The sequence below is a fragment of the Arvicanthis niloticus genome, chromosome 2 (genome assembly GCF_011762505.2).
Source record: "Arvicanthis niloticus isolate mArvNil1 chromosome 2, mArvNil1.pat.X, whole genome shotgun sequence".
In the NCBI taxonomy this organism is placed as follows: domain Eukaryota; kingdom Metazoa; phylum Chordata; class Mammalia; order Rodentia; family Muridae; genus Arvicanthis; species Arvicanthis niloticus.
In genome coordinates this window covers 14,090,676-14,105,439 of record NC_047659.1, presented here as the reverse complement: position 1 = coordinate 14,105,439, position 14,764 = coordinate 14,090,676, and the positions used below count along the sequence as shown (strand labels likewise).

Sequence of the window (14,764 nt, the reverse complement as noted above, 5' to 3'; positions counted from 1 at the left end):
TCATCATGAGCTTTGATTAGCTTAGATCTCGCTATTTATTTATTTATTTATTTATTTATTTATTTATTGTAGGTACATGAAAGAATATTATGGTACCCACGTGGTAGTCAGATGGTAACTCGGTGTGGCGGCAACAAGAAGCAAGGGTGGAGAGGATTTCAAAATCAACCTGTATCTCTGACTTCAGGGACCCTTTTACAGAGTTCTGAAGACTCAACTCAGATTCAACACTGTAACTCCCAAGGTAGGTCTGGGTCTTGTTTTTAATTTGACCCTGGTTCCCAAACTTCTCCTCTTTCTGATATCAGTCTGCTTCTGCCTCCTGAGTGCTGGGATCAAACAGATTTTTTGCACTCCACTGTTCTGCATATTTTAATGCTTCTTATATAATTTTTGAATTCCCTGACTTTCATCAGAGTGTAAAAGGTCTTTGATGATTATGTTACCCTGGGCTGACACCTTGTTGTCAGACTCTTGCAGCCTCTGTTTCTAAGGATGGAAGAAAAATCATTAAAAGGAGGGTTAGAGAAACTGCTAGTTAGTGGGATACGGCCCACAACCACAGGGAAAAGGGTCCAGTTATGAGCACCCAGCTTGTCCTTCAGTGTCCCGGCCACTGGCTAGAATCTTTATAATAAAGTTGATACACCAGAAGTTTAAATAAATTAGCTCCTACAAATAAGTCTGTATACCTAAACTGCACTCAAATACTTTTATCACATTTATTTACTTATTGTAGGCATGTGGATGAATGACACTGTACTCATGTGGAGGTCTGATGATCACTCTGTGTGGTCGTCACAAGAAGCAAGGGTTGAGAGGACCTCAAAATAACCCTGTAGCTCCAACTCCAGAGACTTCTCCTCTCACCAGGAAGTTCTGCAGATTCAACTCAGACTCCAGAAACTGTAACTCCTACCAAAGTTGGTAGGAAACATTTGCAATTCAGCATCTGAGTTGTGTCTCCAACCCGAGTATTGTTTTCTATGTGGTTCTAGGTCAAGCTTCCCAACTTGATGAATCTATGTGCATTTGAAGAATAATGTCTGGACTCCTATAGAGTGTGAGATGCCATTTTAGAGGTGAATGGAGTAACGTGATATGAAAGAAAAAGGAGAGAAGACACTACTGAGATTGATTGTAATGGGAGGGCCCAGATAAAGAGAGGCTGAATGTGATTATTATATTTTGTATCACAGGCTGAATATCACATGGAGCCCATTGAAATATATTCCATGCCCCTTCCGCGTCCCCTTCACCCGCGAAAGAGACACGTGAGGCAGTGTTCGGGTAGTTACTACAGCAAGGATTTATTCTTGTTTCAGCAGAAGCAGAAGACACCAAGCCTGGAAAAGGCACTGCTTATATGCACCCTAGAGTGGTGTGTTCACTTCTGACTGGTTGTTCACTCATCACCCCATATTATGCCCCAGTATGGGCAGTGGCTTGGTGCGCTTTTGCCTCTTGCACCTGCCCAGTTTAGTTGTTTACTTGTGGGAGCACCAGATGCCCGAGCCATCTTGTAATGGCAAATGTTGTCACCGCTCGCCGCGACTCCTAACAGAAATATGTTAGTATGGCTAAAGAATTAAAATTAAAGGAGCTAGTTGGGGTACTGCTTAGCTCCAACACAGGTCTCCAAACCCTGACACAATCTGATTTTTTTTTAATCACAGGGAAGTAGTTAAATGCTTTACCATAACTGAAAAAACACACTAGCTGTAATAACACATCTCTTCCTCCCCAATCTCCCCTTGTTTCATCTCTCCCCCTCCTTCTTTCCCCTCCTTTCCTTTCTTTCTGTTCTTTTTTTCTGGGGATGTGAGCCCAAGACTTCATGTGGAACTACTGATCCAGAACATGCAGGCACTAAGGAGTCTGATCAGCATCTGCTTTCTCTCATTGCTGATGACATCCTGGAAATAGTCATGTTTGTCCTTCATTCTACTTCGGGTAGCATCTGTTCATTTCCATGCATTTCTGCTTGCTCGGGGCCTTCACATTCCTAAGAGAGGATCGATCGATTATGCACAACAACACAGACCTCTTCTCAGCAGCTTTTCTGAGTTCTCATAGCACCTTAGCTCCCTATTTCGTGTTTTATTTTAAACACAAAACTACCTAAGTGCTAATATGCATATTTTTAAGGGTTTGCTCAGGTGCAATTGAAATGCTAAGTTCTGAACCCCAAGACCTGGTTGCTCCAAGATAAAAAAATCTTCATGTACACCAGCCTTTGTTGTGTAAACCTTGCTCCCCAATTTAAAACTATTGGTTAAATAAAACTGGCAAAAGCCAATTACTGGGGGGGGGAGGAAGTGAGGTAAAGTGTGAGTTACCAGGCTGTAGGGGTGGGGTGTGGGTCACATGTACGAACCACAAGGAGAAGAGAGAATTGAGATAGGAGGAGATAGTATAAAGATACAGATAGAAAAAGGCAGGGGAGGAAGAGGAGAAGGAGGACAGAAAGAAAACAGGAGGTCTCCTTTAGTCCTGATGGACCAGCAGCAGGTGTTAGACTGTGAACGCATCTCCAGGATGCCAGACTGCTGCAGCATCAAGAACCCAGAAAATTTTCAACATCAAGTATTTGGGGAATACAGTGGGGTAGTAGCCAGATCTTGGGGGTCAGTATTTACCATTTGAATACATAGCAGTACCAGATCAACCCCCTATATATTCCTTCAGTCTATTAATAAGTACTTACTAAGAACACTGTGTTACAAGAAAACCTACAGAATCAACTAATGTGGGTTCATAGAAGCTCACAGAGACTGAACTGACAACCAGGGAGCCAGCATGGACCTGCCCTAGGCAATTCTGCATATGTTATGGTTGTGTTTACTTTGATCTTCTTGTGGTAATCCTAAGAGCAGGAGAGGAGGATGTCTCTATCTCTTTCTTTTGCCTCTTTAAGGACACTTTGACTCCTACTGGGTTGTGTAGTTTCAGCCTTGATATGAGAGGAGGTGCCTAATCTTGGTGCAACTTGATGTCCCATATTTGCTTGATATGCTGAGAGGCTTCCCTTTTTCTAAAGGGAAATGAAGGAGGAGTAGGTGCCCCAGAAGCAGAGATAAGGGGGGGATCAGGAAGGAGAGGAAGGAAGGGCAACTGTGGTCAGGATCTAATAATCTATGAGAGAACAAATAGTAAAAGAACACTGTGTTATATGCAGTGTTGTGTTAAAACCCGTAAATTAAACCTCCTTACTTAGAGTCCTGCAAAGACATTGTACTTGGAAGACAAATATCTGTAATTAAAGTGCAAAAAAACAGAAAGAAGGAAATGGGGAAGCTATGTTTAATTTCACTCCAAGGTTGAACTTCCTATCAGCTTCATTTTGCTGCTTTGAAAGCCTTTGAAATGTGGGTATATATTCAGTATACTGATACAAATCCTTCTACATCCCTTAGAGACAGTAACCAATGACTGTGTGTGTGTAAGTGTCTATAAACATATGGGGAAATAAATGCATGACTTGGAGCTATGGTTAAACACAGGACAGACTTTTGTTAGAGAAAAAAGGAAATGGAGACAAATCTGCTTCTCCATCTTTTCTTCCCTTACCTTGATGGAAAGCCCTGCTGAGACTTTGCACTGTGGAAGAACTGGGGAAAGGGCAGAGGGAGTCTTCACCATGTTCTTCCTGTAATCTAAAATGGTTTGGGAAAGAGAAAGGAGGTAGTTGGGGCAACAGTGAACTAACAGACTCAAGGATGGGAACACAATGAGAAAGGCATTCAAGATGGAAGGAAAAGTGAACAAGAAAGGCAGGTAGTGAAGAAAGGTAAGGTAAAGCCTTGCACAAGGATGTGTAAGAATGTAATTTCAGATCTCAGCTTGAACTTAAAATTAAAACATTCTTAAGTTTGAGTTAAATATTAGCTGCCCCAGAGGCACATCCCAGGGAGAACACATTCCAAAGACTCAAACAAACATTCCAGGAAAAAAGACCCAAGATAGGAGTCTATGAGCCATTAACAAGTAAACCTTGGTAAACAGAAGCTACCTAAGCTGACCTTCTTTGTTGTAAAAAAGATAAGGTGTAAATTTGAGTTACTTAGAAACCAGGCCTGGGAACAGAAACCAGGCCTGGGAATGGCTGTTGGAGTTTGGCCTTTATGGTTATTGTTAAGAAGTAACTGTATTACTGCCCTCATAAATTTTGTAAAAATAGTATATAAGCTGCCCTTAGCTTTAATTTGGGGTTCTTCTTGCCTGCATGCAAGAGAACCCTAGTATCCTGGTTGTCATCTGGTCATCTTATCATTAATAAACCTCATATTATTGCAAGGAATCCTGTCCTTGAGTTTCTCTGGGGGAGCATATTCCCTGGTTTTGTTATCTTTAGAGTCCAACAGATGGTCTTTGAGCAGAAGCCCAAAATTCTATGATTTTGTTGAATATGTTTTCTGTGCCATTAAACTGGTATTCTTCACCCTCTTTTATTTCTGTTATTCTAATATTTTTGATCTTTTCATTGTGTCCTGAATTTCCTGAATGTTTTGGGTTACAGGTATTTTACACTTTGTATTTTCTTTGACTGACTTGTCAATATCATCTGTGGTATCTCCTATGCCTGAGATTCTCTTTTCTATCTCTTGTATTCTGTTGGTGATGCTTGCATCTTTAGCTCCTGATCTCTGTTGTAGGTTGTCCTTCTCCAGGGTTGCCTACATCTGTGATTTGTCTAAGGTTCTTTTGCTCTTGTGTTTTCTTGTTTTTTTATTTATTTATTTACATTTCAAATGTTATCTCCCTCCATATTTTCTCCTTCACAACACACTTTTATACCACCTCCCCATGCCTTTATGCAGGTGCTGCCTCACCCACCCACCAATTCCTGACTCAGCCCCTAGGATTTCCCTACCCTGCACATGGAGCTTCCACTGGACCAACCTCAGCTGCTCCTTTCCTAAAAAGGGTCTCTCAGGGCCTGGAGATCCTGTGGTTTAGAACCAAGGGTATAGATCACAACACCCAAAGAACGATCCCATTATATAATTGCCATGATGGCAAACACTTAATGAAAATACACATATGATAACAACTTATCTTTGATGACCCTTATTGTACTTCATCTTACCTTAGCTTCTGTATGTACTTTTTATTAACTCGTTAAATAGAGAAATTATCCTCTCATTAGTCATGATACATTTGTCCTACTCTGACATTTGATACTGGGTCTGAAGAACACAGTGAATTACTTTTACCAGTTTTGAAAAAACACAAGATTTCTGGGAGCATTTAAAAAATTATTATTTAGATTGCACCTCAAGGGAAAAGAACTCCAATGCCTGAAGCAATCATGCTAATTCCCCACACTACACAGAAATCTATTCTTCCCAGATAAATCCAGTTCTTCCTCTTCCTCTTCATCCCAGGGTCAAACATATATAAATACCCTTAGAAAACACTATGGCCCCCTTATAGATTGATTTGATTGATTCAAAAATTGAAGTCTCGCTCTCCTAAATCTGTGACCTTGTTTAGTAATAGACTGTATGGTGGTTTGAATAAGAATGGACACCATAGGCTCATATGCTTGAATGATTAGTCACTGGAGAGTGGCAGTATTTGAAAAGGATTAGGAGGTGTGGCTTTCTAGAAGATGGACTTTGAGGTTTCAAAAGCTCATGCTAGGCCCAGTTCTATACCTGCCTCTATGCCTACAGGTCACAATGTAGCTCTCTACCAGTCCTCCAGTGTCTGACAACATATTGAAATACTATCCACCATGATGATAATGTCCTAAACTCCTGAAACTGTAATCGAGCCCTTGATGAAATGCTTTCTTTCACAAGAGTTGCCTTGGCTATGCACAGCACTCAAATATTATCTAGGACAGACAAATAAGAGGCATAACAATGTAAGATGGGGACTTACAAGGGTCAGATGGATCTGTGCCTTAGTCACTATTTTATTTTTTGAAACCAAGTTCCTGACAAAAAGCAAGTTAGGAAAAGTCTTATTTTGGTTCACTATTGGGTCATCATGGTGTGGAAGATGTGATGACAGGCATGTAAAGCTGCTTGCTCATTTCTTAGCCAATTAAGAGAAGGGGTAAATGAAATTCCAGCACACAGCTAACTTTCTAGCTTTCTCCTTGTCTCCTTCTTAATTGGGTTTTTAATTAAAATATATCTATAACATTCCCTGGTCAATATTATCTAAATGGCTGGTTAATATTATCTAAATGGCTATTTGTTGTCTAGGAGAGATTCGAAAATGTGTGAATTCCAATAGAACTAGTGGGAGAGAGGATCTTAAAAGAGTTGCAGGAGAGGAAACCATAATCTGAATGTATTGTATTAAAAATCGTTTTCAATAAAAAAACATAGAAAAAGAAAGAAGAATATTCTGCATTCTACTTTTAATTTTTAATTATAAATAAAGCTAAATTCAAAACTGAAAGATGGTAGATGAATTTTCCAGACCACATGAAAAATATACTGGCAACATCTACCATCCCTCTCCCTTGCTAGTCTTGAACTGAAATACTCACCACCACAGTCCTGTGTCCTCTGCTGCAGGCTCCATCCTCTGGGTTTGTATGAAGCTTACTCTAAACACTGTTTTGATGGTACTTCAACATGATTTATTTACCACCTTTAGGAGAGTTCTCAATTCTGCAGTTCATCTGATAAACCCAATCTGCATTGTCATGCAGGAAGAGACATGAGAGATCAACTCCAACCCTAACAATAAGATATCCAGAGGCATGATCAGGAAGCCACTCTAATGCCCTACATGGAGGCCTCAAAGTTTAAACACTGAGCATGCCTACCCCAGGAATGTGACCCTACAGGTCTCAAGAGTCTTTTCTCTTTGGTTGGGTGTGATCCAGTGCAGATAATACACCACTCAAGGAAGGACAAAAGTCCAGGCAGTGGTTTGACAGATGTTTTATCCACTTGAGAATGTGTTTCTCAGAGGACCTAAAGAGCAATGATTAACAATCCTCTGTCACTTCAGTTCCAGGTGGAATCCACTGACCTCTTCTGGCCTGGCATCTGAGGACTTGAAAGCATGTAGTGCAAAAAACTACAACAGGAAAAACACCCATACATATAAAAGAAATAACTCAAAAACAGAAACAATGCCCCCAAAATTTTTTATAAAAAACAAATTTTTATAAAAGCATCAAATATATTGTCCAGACCAAGAGCAAAAAGAAAAAGAAACCATTATTATGATTAGAATAACAATTAAAAAAGAATAAAAAAATCAATACTAAAAAAATAACCAACATCTCCAAAAGGGTCTTGAAATTCATTATCTCTTTTGGGAATTCATAAGTGATGGTATATTTCAAGAAAACAAGAGGCATACAGCTCCATGTTTACTGATTTATTTTATACTCCTTTATTGAATATTTTTATTTCTTGTGATGTATTAGAGAAATACACTTGTGTTTCTACTTTATTCAACTTAATCATCTACATAGTGGTACATTTTTAAATAGCGAAATTTATAACAACAAAGTTACAGCATGGATACATTTTCATCATGAAGTTGGGATCCACAGATTTTGACACACTATCCATATCAAAAGCACAATTTTATGTGTAGCTGTGACTGCCTGGGAACTAATAATGAGGCCTAAGCCACATGCTACTTGAAGAGGTCCACTCCTGCCTGATACTTGCAGTTTTAGGAGACAGAGAACCACACATGAATACAGAAGGTCTCATGAGGGAAAAATTAGTGATTACATTTTTATCCATGAAAATACATTTAATTTATTCAATACCAACTTAAAGTGGGGGAGTCAATATATATAGTATATAAAATTAGTAAAACAACAAATTAATAACATAACAAAAAATAAATAAACAGCAAAACTTCAAATGAAACAAAGAAACCATATACTCAAAGCAATCAAAATTCTAACCAAATCCAAAAGATTATAATTAAACTAAGAAGCATTCTTTAGCTGCAGATTTTACAGCACAGACCTACAGCCTGTTACTGGCCTTGTAAATATTGTCCAAAGGCTGCCAACGATGGTAATAATCTCTTCAACATGTGTTCTCCTTGTGAAGAGTTGTGTCTGAGGGAAATCTTGACCTGGTCTGCCTGTTTGAGCTTCAGGAGGAGTATTTCAGACCTAGGGGAGGAAGAGACAAAGGCCTGTTGGGGACCTGCCATGTCAGCTATCCAGCAAACACCAGCTTTATTGAGCAGGACAATCCAGTATGACCTTTCAGCCTAAGATCATTCCCAGTATCCCCAAAGGAGAAGAGCCACAGAGCACCTGGGCCTGGGACTTTTTCTCAGATTTAAAAAATGGCTTAAAAGTGACCAGTGAACTACACACTGTGCTGGAGTTAAAATAAAACACCACATTTCTCCAATGGTCCATATATATTATACTGAAAAATAACTGTGTAGCAATTCTGAATCAAACACTATACAGAGGCCTTCGAGGGAACCTAGCCACCATTGAAGTGAAGGCTCTTATTATATCTGGAGTGCAGGAACCTGCCTGGTTCTACTTGTGAACCCCTGCATCTGCGAATCCTTAGAGAAACCATCTCACAGGAAATCCATGCTCACTGAAGAGATACTATAATCAGCAAGAGTGTGCTGCATGCAAATCTTCCCAAGGGAAAGCCTTGAACTTTAAAACAAATATTCATGAAGGACAAAGAATACCCCTGCTATGTTTATAGTTACTGTAGTATTATTTGTGGGGTGACTTAAGGGACAATAGGCTCAGGTCATACCAGAGAGCTCAGAAGGGAAGAAAGAGTACACAATTGACACAAACTCTGTGGATCACAAGAATGATCAAGGACAGGATTTCTTTTAAACTAGATCAGAACAATATTCTGAGCTGCTCCTAGGTGACTGAGGCAGAGAATCCTGTGGAAGGCCTGAGATCCAAAAATACAGTTATACAGGTATAGGAAATCTTCTTGGCTCCTGCTATCCCATCCTAGTACCTCATATCTCAGAGACAGCAAAATGATCCTACATTGTTTGAGCCCAGCAATGGACACACACACACACACACACATACACACACTAACACATACATAGACACACACACAATCACACCCAAAGACAGACACACACATTCCTGAACACACAAAAGCACATGTTCATACATACAGTTGCAGGAACATTTTGACTTTCCCTGATCATGTTAATATAAGACATCATCCAGGACACTATAAAGCCATAAGAAATAAATGCTTGAATTGACAAAATCCTGGAGAGATATCTCCGCAATTAGGAGCACTGATTTGTCTTTTGGAAGTCCTCAGGTCAATTCCCCAAAACCGCAAGGTAGCCTACAAACCATCTTAGTAAAATCAGATGCCCTCTTCTGGTGTCTGATGAGAGAGACAGTGTACTTACAAACATAATCTGATTAATTTAAAAAAAAAGAAAAAAGTAAATAAAAAACCTTGAATGGGACGAGAACATAGTAGGCATAGCCTATAGACAGCTCAATAAAATAAATGCTTTTCCCTAATATACAAAGGATGTAAATATGGAGTTTGGGCCTGGTATGCAAGCCAGCTTAGGAAGTTCCTAAGGCTGTGCACAGTCGGCTTGGTTCCCAGCAAAGGCACATGGAATCAGGGTGGACAAGCCTGTCCCTGCATCTTGCTCACTGTTTTCCATGGACTCTAAAGTTAGCAGCATCTTCCAATAGGCCCTCCATTTTCCACAGCCTGTGTGGCTTTGTAACCAAAGCTATGAGCCCAGACAACTAGGAAATCTCTGTAAGTAGGATGCAAAGTGAGACTTTTCTTCACATAAGGAGATCCTGTCCGGGATAATTTGTGGAAAATATGTCTAACTAGTTCAAGACCAAATGGTGGTTTGTATGATCACCCTAGGCAATAGTCCATAGAAGGGCTGCACTACAGTATACTTGTTCACTCCTTGACTGAAGAACTTCTGGATAGTTTCTACTTCAGGGCAACTCTGTGAAGTACCACTACAACCATGATTTGCAATAATTTCCTCTGTGGACACCTACTTCTTGTTCTGGAGTGGCTGGGTCAATGGGGACTACAGAAACTATACAGTTTCTGAAGAGTTGGACATGGCTTCTCACAGGGCTGCCCCATTTTATATCATCAGCCATGTCTGAAGTTCCTCATTTCTTCCAGCCCTCCTTGAGGATGATTTTAACTCAAAGCAAATCACTTTTGAATGACAGACTTTACAGAGTGCTACAGACAGAACACAGGGTGAGTGCTTTAGACTACCAGGAGCCTAAGGGGCTGTCTGAGGCAGCCCTGTTCTAGCACCTCATCATAGGTATGGGACTTCTGCTTGATGCAGATGCAACACCAAGCAACTCAGTGTTTCACAGAGTTATACCCAGGACAAACTCCAAGGCCAAAGATAACGGAGTCAAGCTTAGGCAAAGTTGGGAAAAAATGGTAGGAGGAAATGAGGAAAACAAACTAGGATGCTGAGAAGATGCAATGAGCCACCTGACCTTTCAGAAAGCAGTCACTATCCAACAAAAGCATAGAGGTGGATACAGACCCTTAGCCACCCTTGTTGACTCTCAGGCCCATGGATTTGACACAGCAGCCTCCTGCTCACCTCCATGTACTGAAGTGTTTGGTTTTCTTACAAGTGATTTCAATATGGGTAAATAGATTTCCATCTATAACCAGTTTCAATAGTGATAAATAGGCTTCCCACTACCAATGGTTGACAATCTGACTTTACACCACTATTTGTCTCCTTTTGTTCTATTGAGCTAGGTGTAGCAGCATGATGACCTGCTGCTCTGTTTCATGTTTCATGTCAAACTGACACTGACACTGACACTGACACTGTGGTGAGCACCACACTCCCATCTTAGAACAAGAGGCTGGTGTTCAGGTCCATAAGTTTCCTTTGAATAGGACCACCTTGGGGCCACCTTTTGTCTCATGTGTGCAGCCAGCTGTTGCTGGGCACCCCTTTGTGCCTCATATCCTGCTGTGGTTATAAGAGTTATATGTCTGCTTTGTGGTTGTTCCTCACATGGGTAGGCCTCCAAACCCCGGGCTAGGAAATTGTAATGAATGAAGGAAGGACTGGGAAGGGGAAACTGAAGTCATATGTTAAGATTTCAGAAGGGAGGGCTGGGCTAAATGTGAAATTATTGACTTTTAAGTGTTGGCAACATGGGTTCTATTTGTTTGATAAAGGGTTGAATAATTCAAGTGTGGGTTATGTGGAGCCTAGGTGTCTTGGGTAAGACCCATCCTGGCAAACAAATGCCCTCCTCCTTTCCCTGCTGATTTCATCTAAATGACAAGAAAGCTCATAAGAAGGCACAGTGGGCCAAGTTGTGTATCTGACACATGGAGCAGACAGCATTAGCTTCTTCTAAGTTAAGAAATTGTTTTCTTACAACAGCAACAAGAAAACTCAAAACAATGAAACATATAAACATGTTCTTCCTCTCTGTGAGTTATGAAACCTTGTAGCAGTTACTTGAGACAAAGCAATTCCAGGAGCTCTGCCTGGGTGGTGACAGAAGATTCAAAGATGCTGGTCAGACAGCTTAACCAAAACAGAAAGACTGATCAAAACCACATGTAATTAACTGGCCTCTCAACAGGCACATCTATATACATATTGTCACAGACATGCATATGACTCCCCCCCTCCCCACACACACATTCCAGAAATCATAAATGAGCGGGAAACAGTAAGGAGACCAAAATGCAGGAGGAACCACTGAATGTAGACTGTGAATATCTGATGTTTCATGTGAGACCCAGGACTCTGTAATCCATCCCGTGGGGACTAAATAAAACTTAGTAACTTCTGCAGACTAGGTTGAGAGAGTTTGAGAAATCTTTCGCTTGAAGCCTCACATCTCTCACCCAACCCTCAGCCTGAGAGAAGTCTTTCAAACATCCCTGCTCATCCAGTCAGCTCCTGAATACAAGCTACAGGAAAGAACTCTAGCAACAATTACAGAAACCAGGACTGATGAGCTATCTCTCATGCTCTGTCAGTATGAACCAAGGTCTAGGCTCAGGTAGGACACCATGTTGCAATGCAGGGTTGAGGAAGAGAAAAGACACAAGACCTCTACCCCCACCTTTTTTTAAGTAATTTTTGTTAGAAAATTTATTACATTTCAGACTTTATCCCCTTTCTTCATCTTCCCCACCCAGAAACCACCTATCCCATCCCCCTCCTCCTCCTTCAATGAGGATGTACCACCACGGACCCCCACCCATACACCTACATGCCCTTGAATTCTCCCACACTGGGGCATCTAGCCTTCATGGAAACAAGGACCTCCTCTCCCACCTATGTCTGAAAAGGTCATCCTCCCCTACATATGCAGCTGGACCCATGGGTCCAAAGCAAACTACCTACAGGCCCTGACTTCATCACTCAATGTTCTGTGCTACTGCAAAGGAGGCAGCACATAGAACCCCTCTAATACAATGGCATGTAGGTGTGTAATGTGTGTTCACCCCATCTATCTTAACGAAATTCAGCTTGTAGTTGATCAGGAGTGTGTGCTTGCCAATCATCCAGTTTTTGAGAGAGCCTAACTCCACAGAAAGTCTTGTAAATGATCACAGAACAACTGGATAAGAATTAGGAGAGTGCCTGGACAAGGTGGAGGATGGTTATCTGGGCTTGACATTGTTTATGGTTAGACATGAGGGCAACCTGCTCCTAAGCATCCTCCATGCATCTTACCTGTTGGATATGCTTGGAAAATTTGTCATAGATCTTCATGCTGGCCTCCACACATAGCCTCCTTGTTTCCTTAGAACACACGTCCAGTGTAATCTGTTCCTTAAGCAGCTGCCTGTTTGCATTCCAGAGCATTTTTACTTCACTCTTCATATGAAGAGACTCGGTCAGGAGGTGACAGTTCCTGATGCTGAACCACAAAGAAGAAATGGTGATTATTCCCAGGCACCATCCATCTTCCTCCTACTTCTCCAAGTACCATCCCTTCTCATCATGGGCCCTGATCCCCAGACAGCCTCAGACTACAGACCAGAGTAGCCATGGGACCTCACATATAGGAAAGTCAAATCAAGAAGAAAGCAACATTCCAGAAGACTCAAGGTACTTCTGAAAACCCTGACACCAACAGGGACTCATGTATCTCCCAGAAGAGGACATGGGACCCATGATTGCATATATGTCTTTGGAATTAGAGAACCACCTCTAGATAGAGACAGGTCAAAGCTTCTCTAGGAGAAGAGAGAAGACCCAACAGGTACACATCATTCTATGTGTCTCATGCAAACCAGATCTGTAAATGTGTTTTCAGTGCCCCAGAGACTCAAGGTTGATTGATGTCTCCATCAAGGTGCACACCTTTTGTATTTAGAGGATACTGACTTGGGAAGGACAATGATTGGAGGGGCTCGTAGCCTCATCACACTTGATCAAAATGATTTCAAGAGATCACAATCCTAGAGCCTTTCTTTGAGGGAGGAAGCTTCCTGTTGAGAGGCAAAAGTATAGAACCAGAGTCCTCACTTTGTTTTAAAGAAAATGATGGGCAGACACATTCTGTGCCTAGTGCTGGGGAAACAACGGTGTTAGTCACTCACCTGTAAAGTTGATTATTTTTAGTCAACTCCTGGCACATATACAAGGCCTCACTGATCTGCTGCGGAATGTTTTTGAGCTCACTCATCACCTGGTCATGTTGCATCTCCAGCATCGTGGTCTCAAAGTTGAACCTGTGGAAGGAACAAATAATCCCTGAACTAAGGATTTAAGGATTACATTAATTCAAGTTGAATCGTGAACTACCCCAGCCCATATATGCCACAACCTAATGCCTTGTATTGGGTCCTCTTGGTGCTTATTAAACTTGTTACAATTGATCTGGGCACAGTAGAGCTAGGGAACTAAAAAATGGGAGCTATGGGAGCTGACCTGCTTTGGCTTCATGAGGGGTCTTGAAGGAATAGATTAGGTCTTCAAGAACTTTCCAGGAGCCTGTGCCACAGTTCTAGGTCCAACTTAACCCTGTGATGACACTTTTTCACCTTGTAGACAAGGTTTTCTCAATTCTTGGTTCTATCACTACATAATTTCCCAAACTTCAGTATTTACAAGGAAAAGGGTTTACTGCCTATATCAGGATTTTCTAATGCCCATCAGTGGTGCGCACAGAGATCATGTGCTGTGATGCTACAAGTGACCCTCCATGGCCTCATCACTCTCATTACCTAAAAAGTCAGTCAGGTAAATTCTCCAGCCCCATCACACTACACAGACTCCCTGGATCTTAAGTGGAATACACACACAGAGACAAACATACACACACATACACACACACACACACACATACACACACACACACACACACACAAACACAAACACACACATACACCATCACAAAGCCAAATGCATACAGTGATGTGACAGTATCTCAGTGTAAACTGAACAGAATTTGAAAAAAGCAGTGATGACTTGCCAGAAATCCACTCACACTGAGGGGCAGCAAATAGAACCAGGTCCTCCCAGTTGTTGACAGGACTAAATGGACCCAAAGCAGCTCCAGAAAATTACAAAAATGATTCACCGTAAACACACAGCAGCTAGCATCTCCCACAAAGCAATACCAGTCCAGGCATCTTAAAAATGCATGATAAGAGCTCACACACTAATACTGCTATTTCCTGAATGATTCATGCCACAGGCTATAGTTTTCTTTTGGAGGAATCAAAAGAGCTTGTGACCCCATCTCACTCCTGTCTGAACTTCAAGTTCTCTGTTGAATATCCAATAGCAAAAT

General features: G+C 41.2%; 1 protein-coding gene across 1 annotated transcript in view; it reads right to left on the bottom strand.

The window, feature by feature from the left end:
* The window catches only part of LOC117702877 (uncharacterized), a 35,286-nt gene that overhangs the window by 19,265 nt on the left and 1,257 nt on the right, over positions 1-14,764 (bottom strand). The window contains exons 3-4 of the mRNA XM_076928216.1: positions 13,569-13,700; positions 12,697-12,883 (exon numbers count right to left, since the gene is read on the bottom strand). Coding sequence (XP_076784331.1) covers positions 12,697-12,883; positions 13,569-13,700 — 319 coding nt within the window. The remainder of the gene's footprint in view (positions 1-12,696; positions 12,884-13,568; positions 13,701-14,764) is intronic.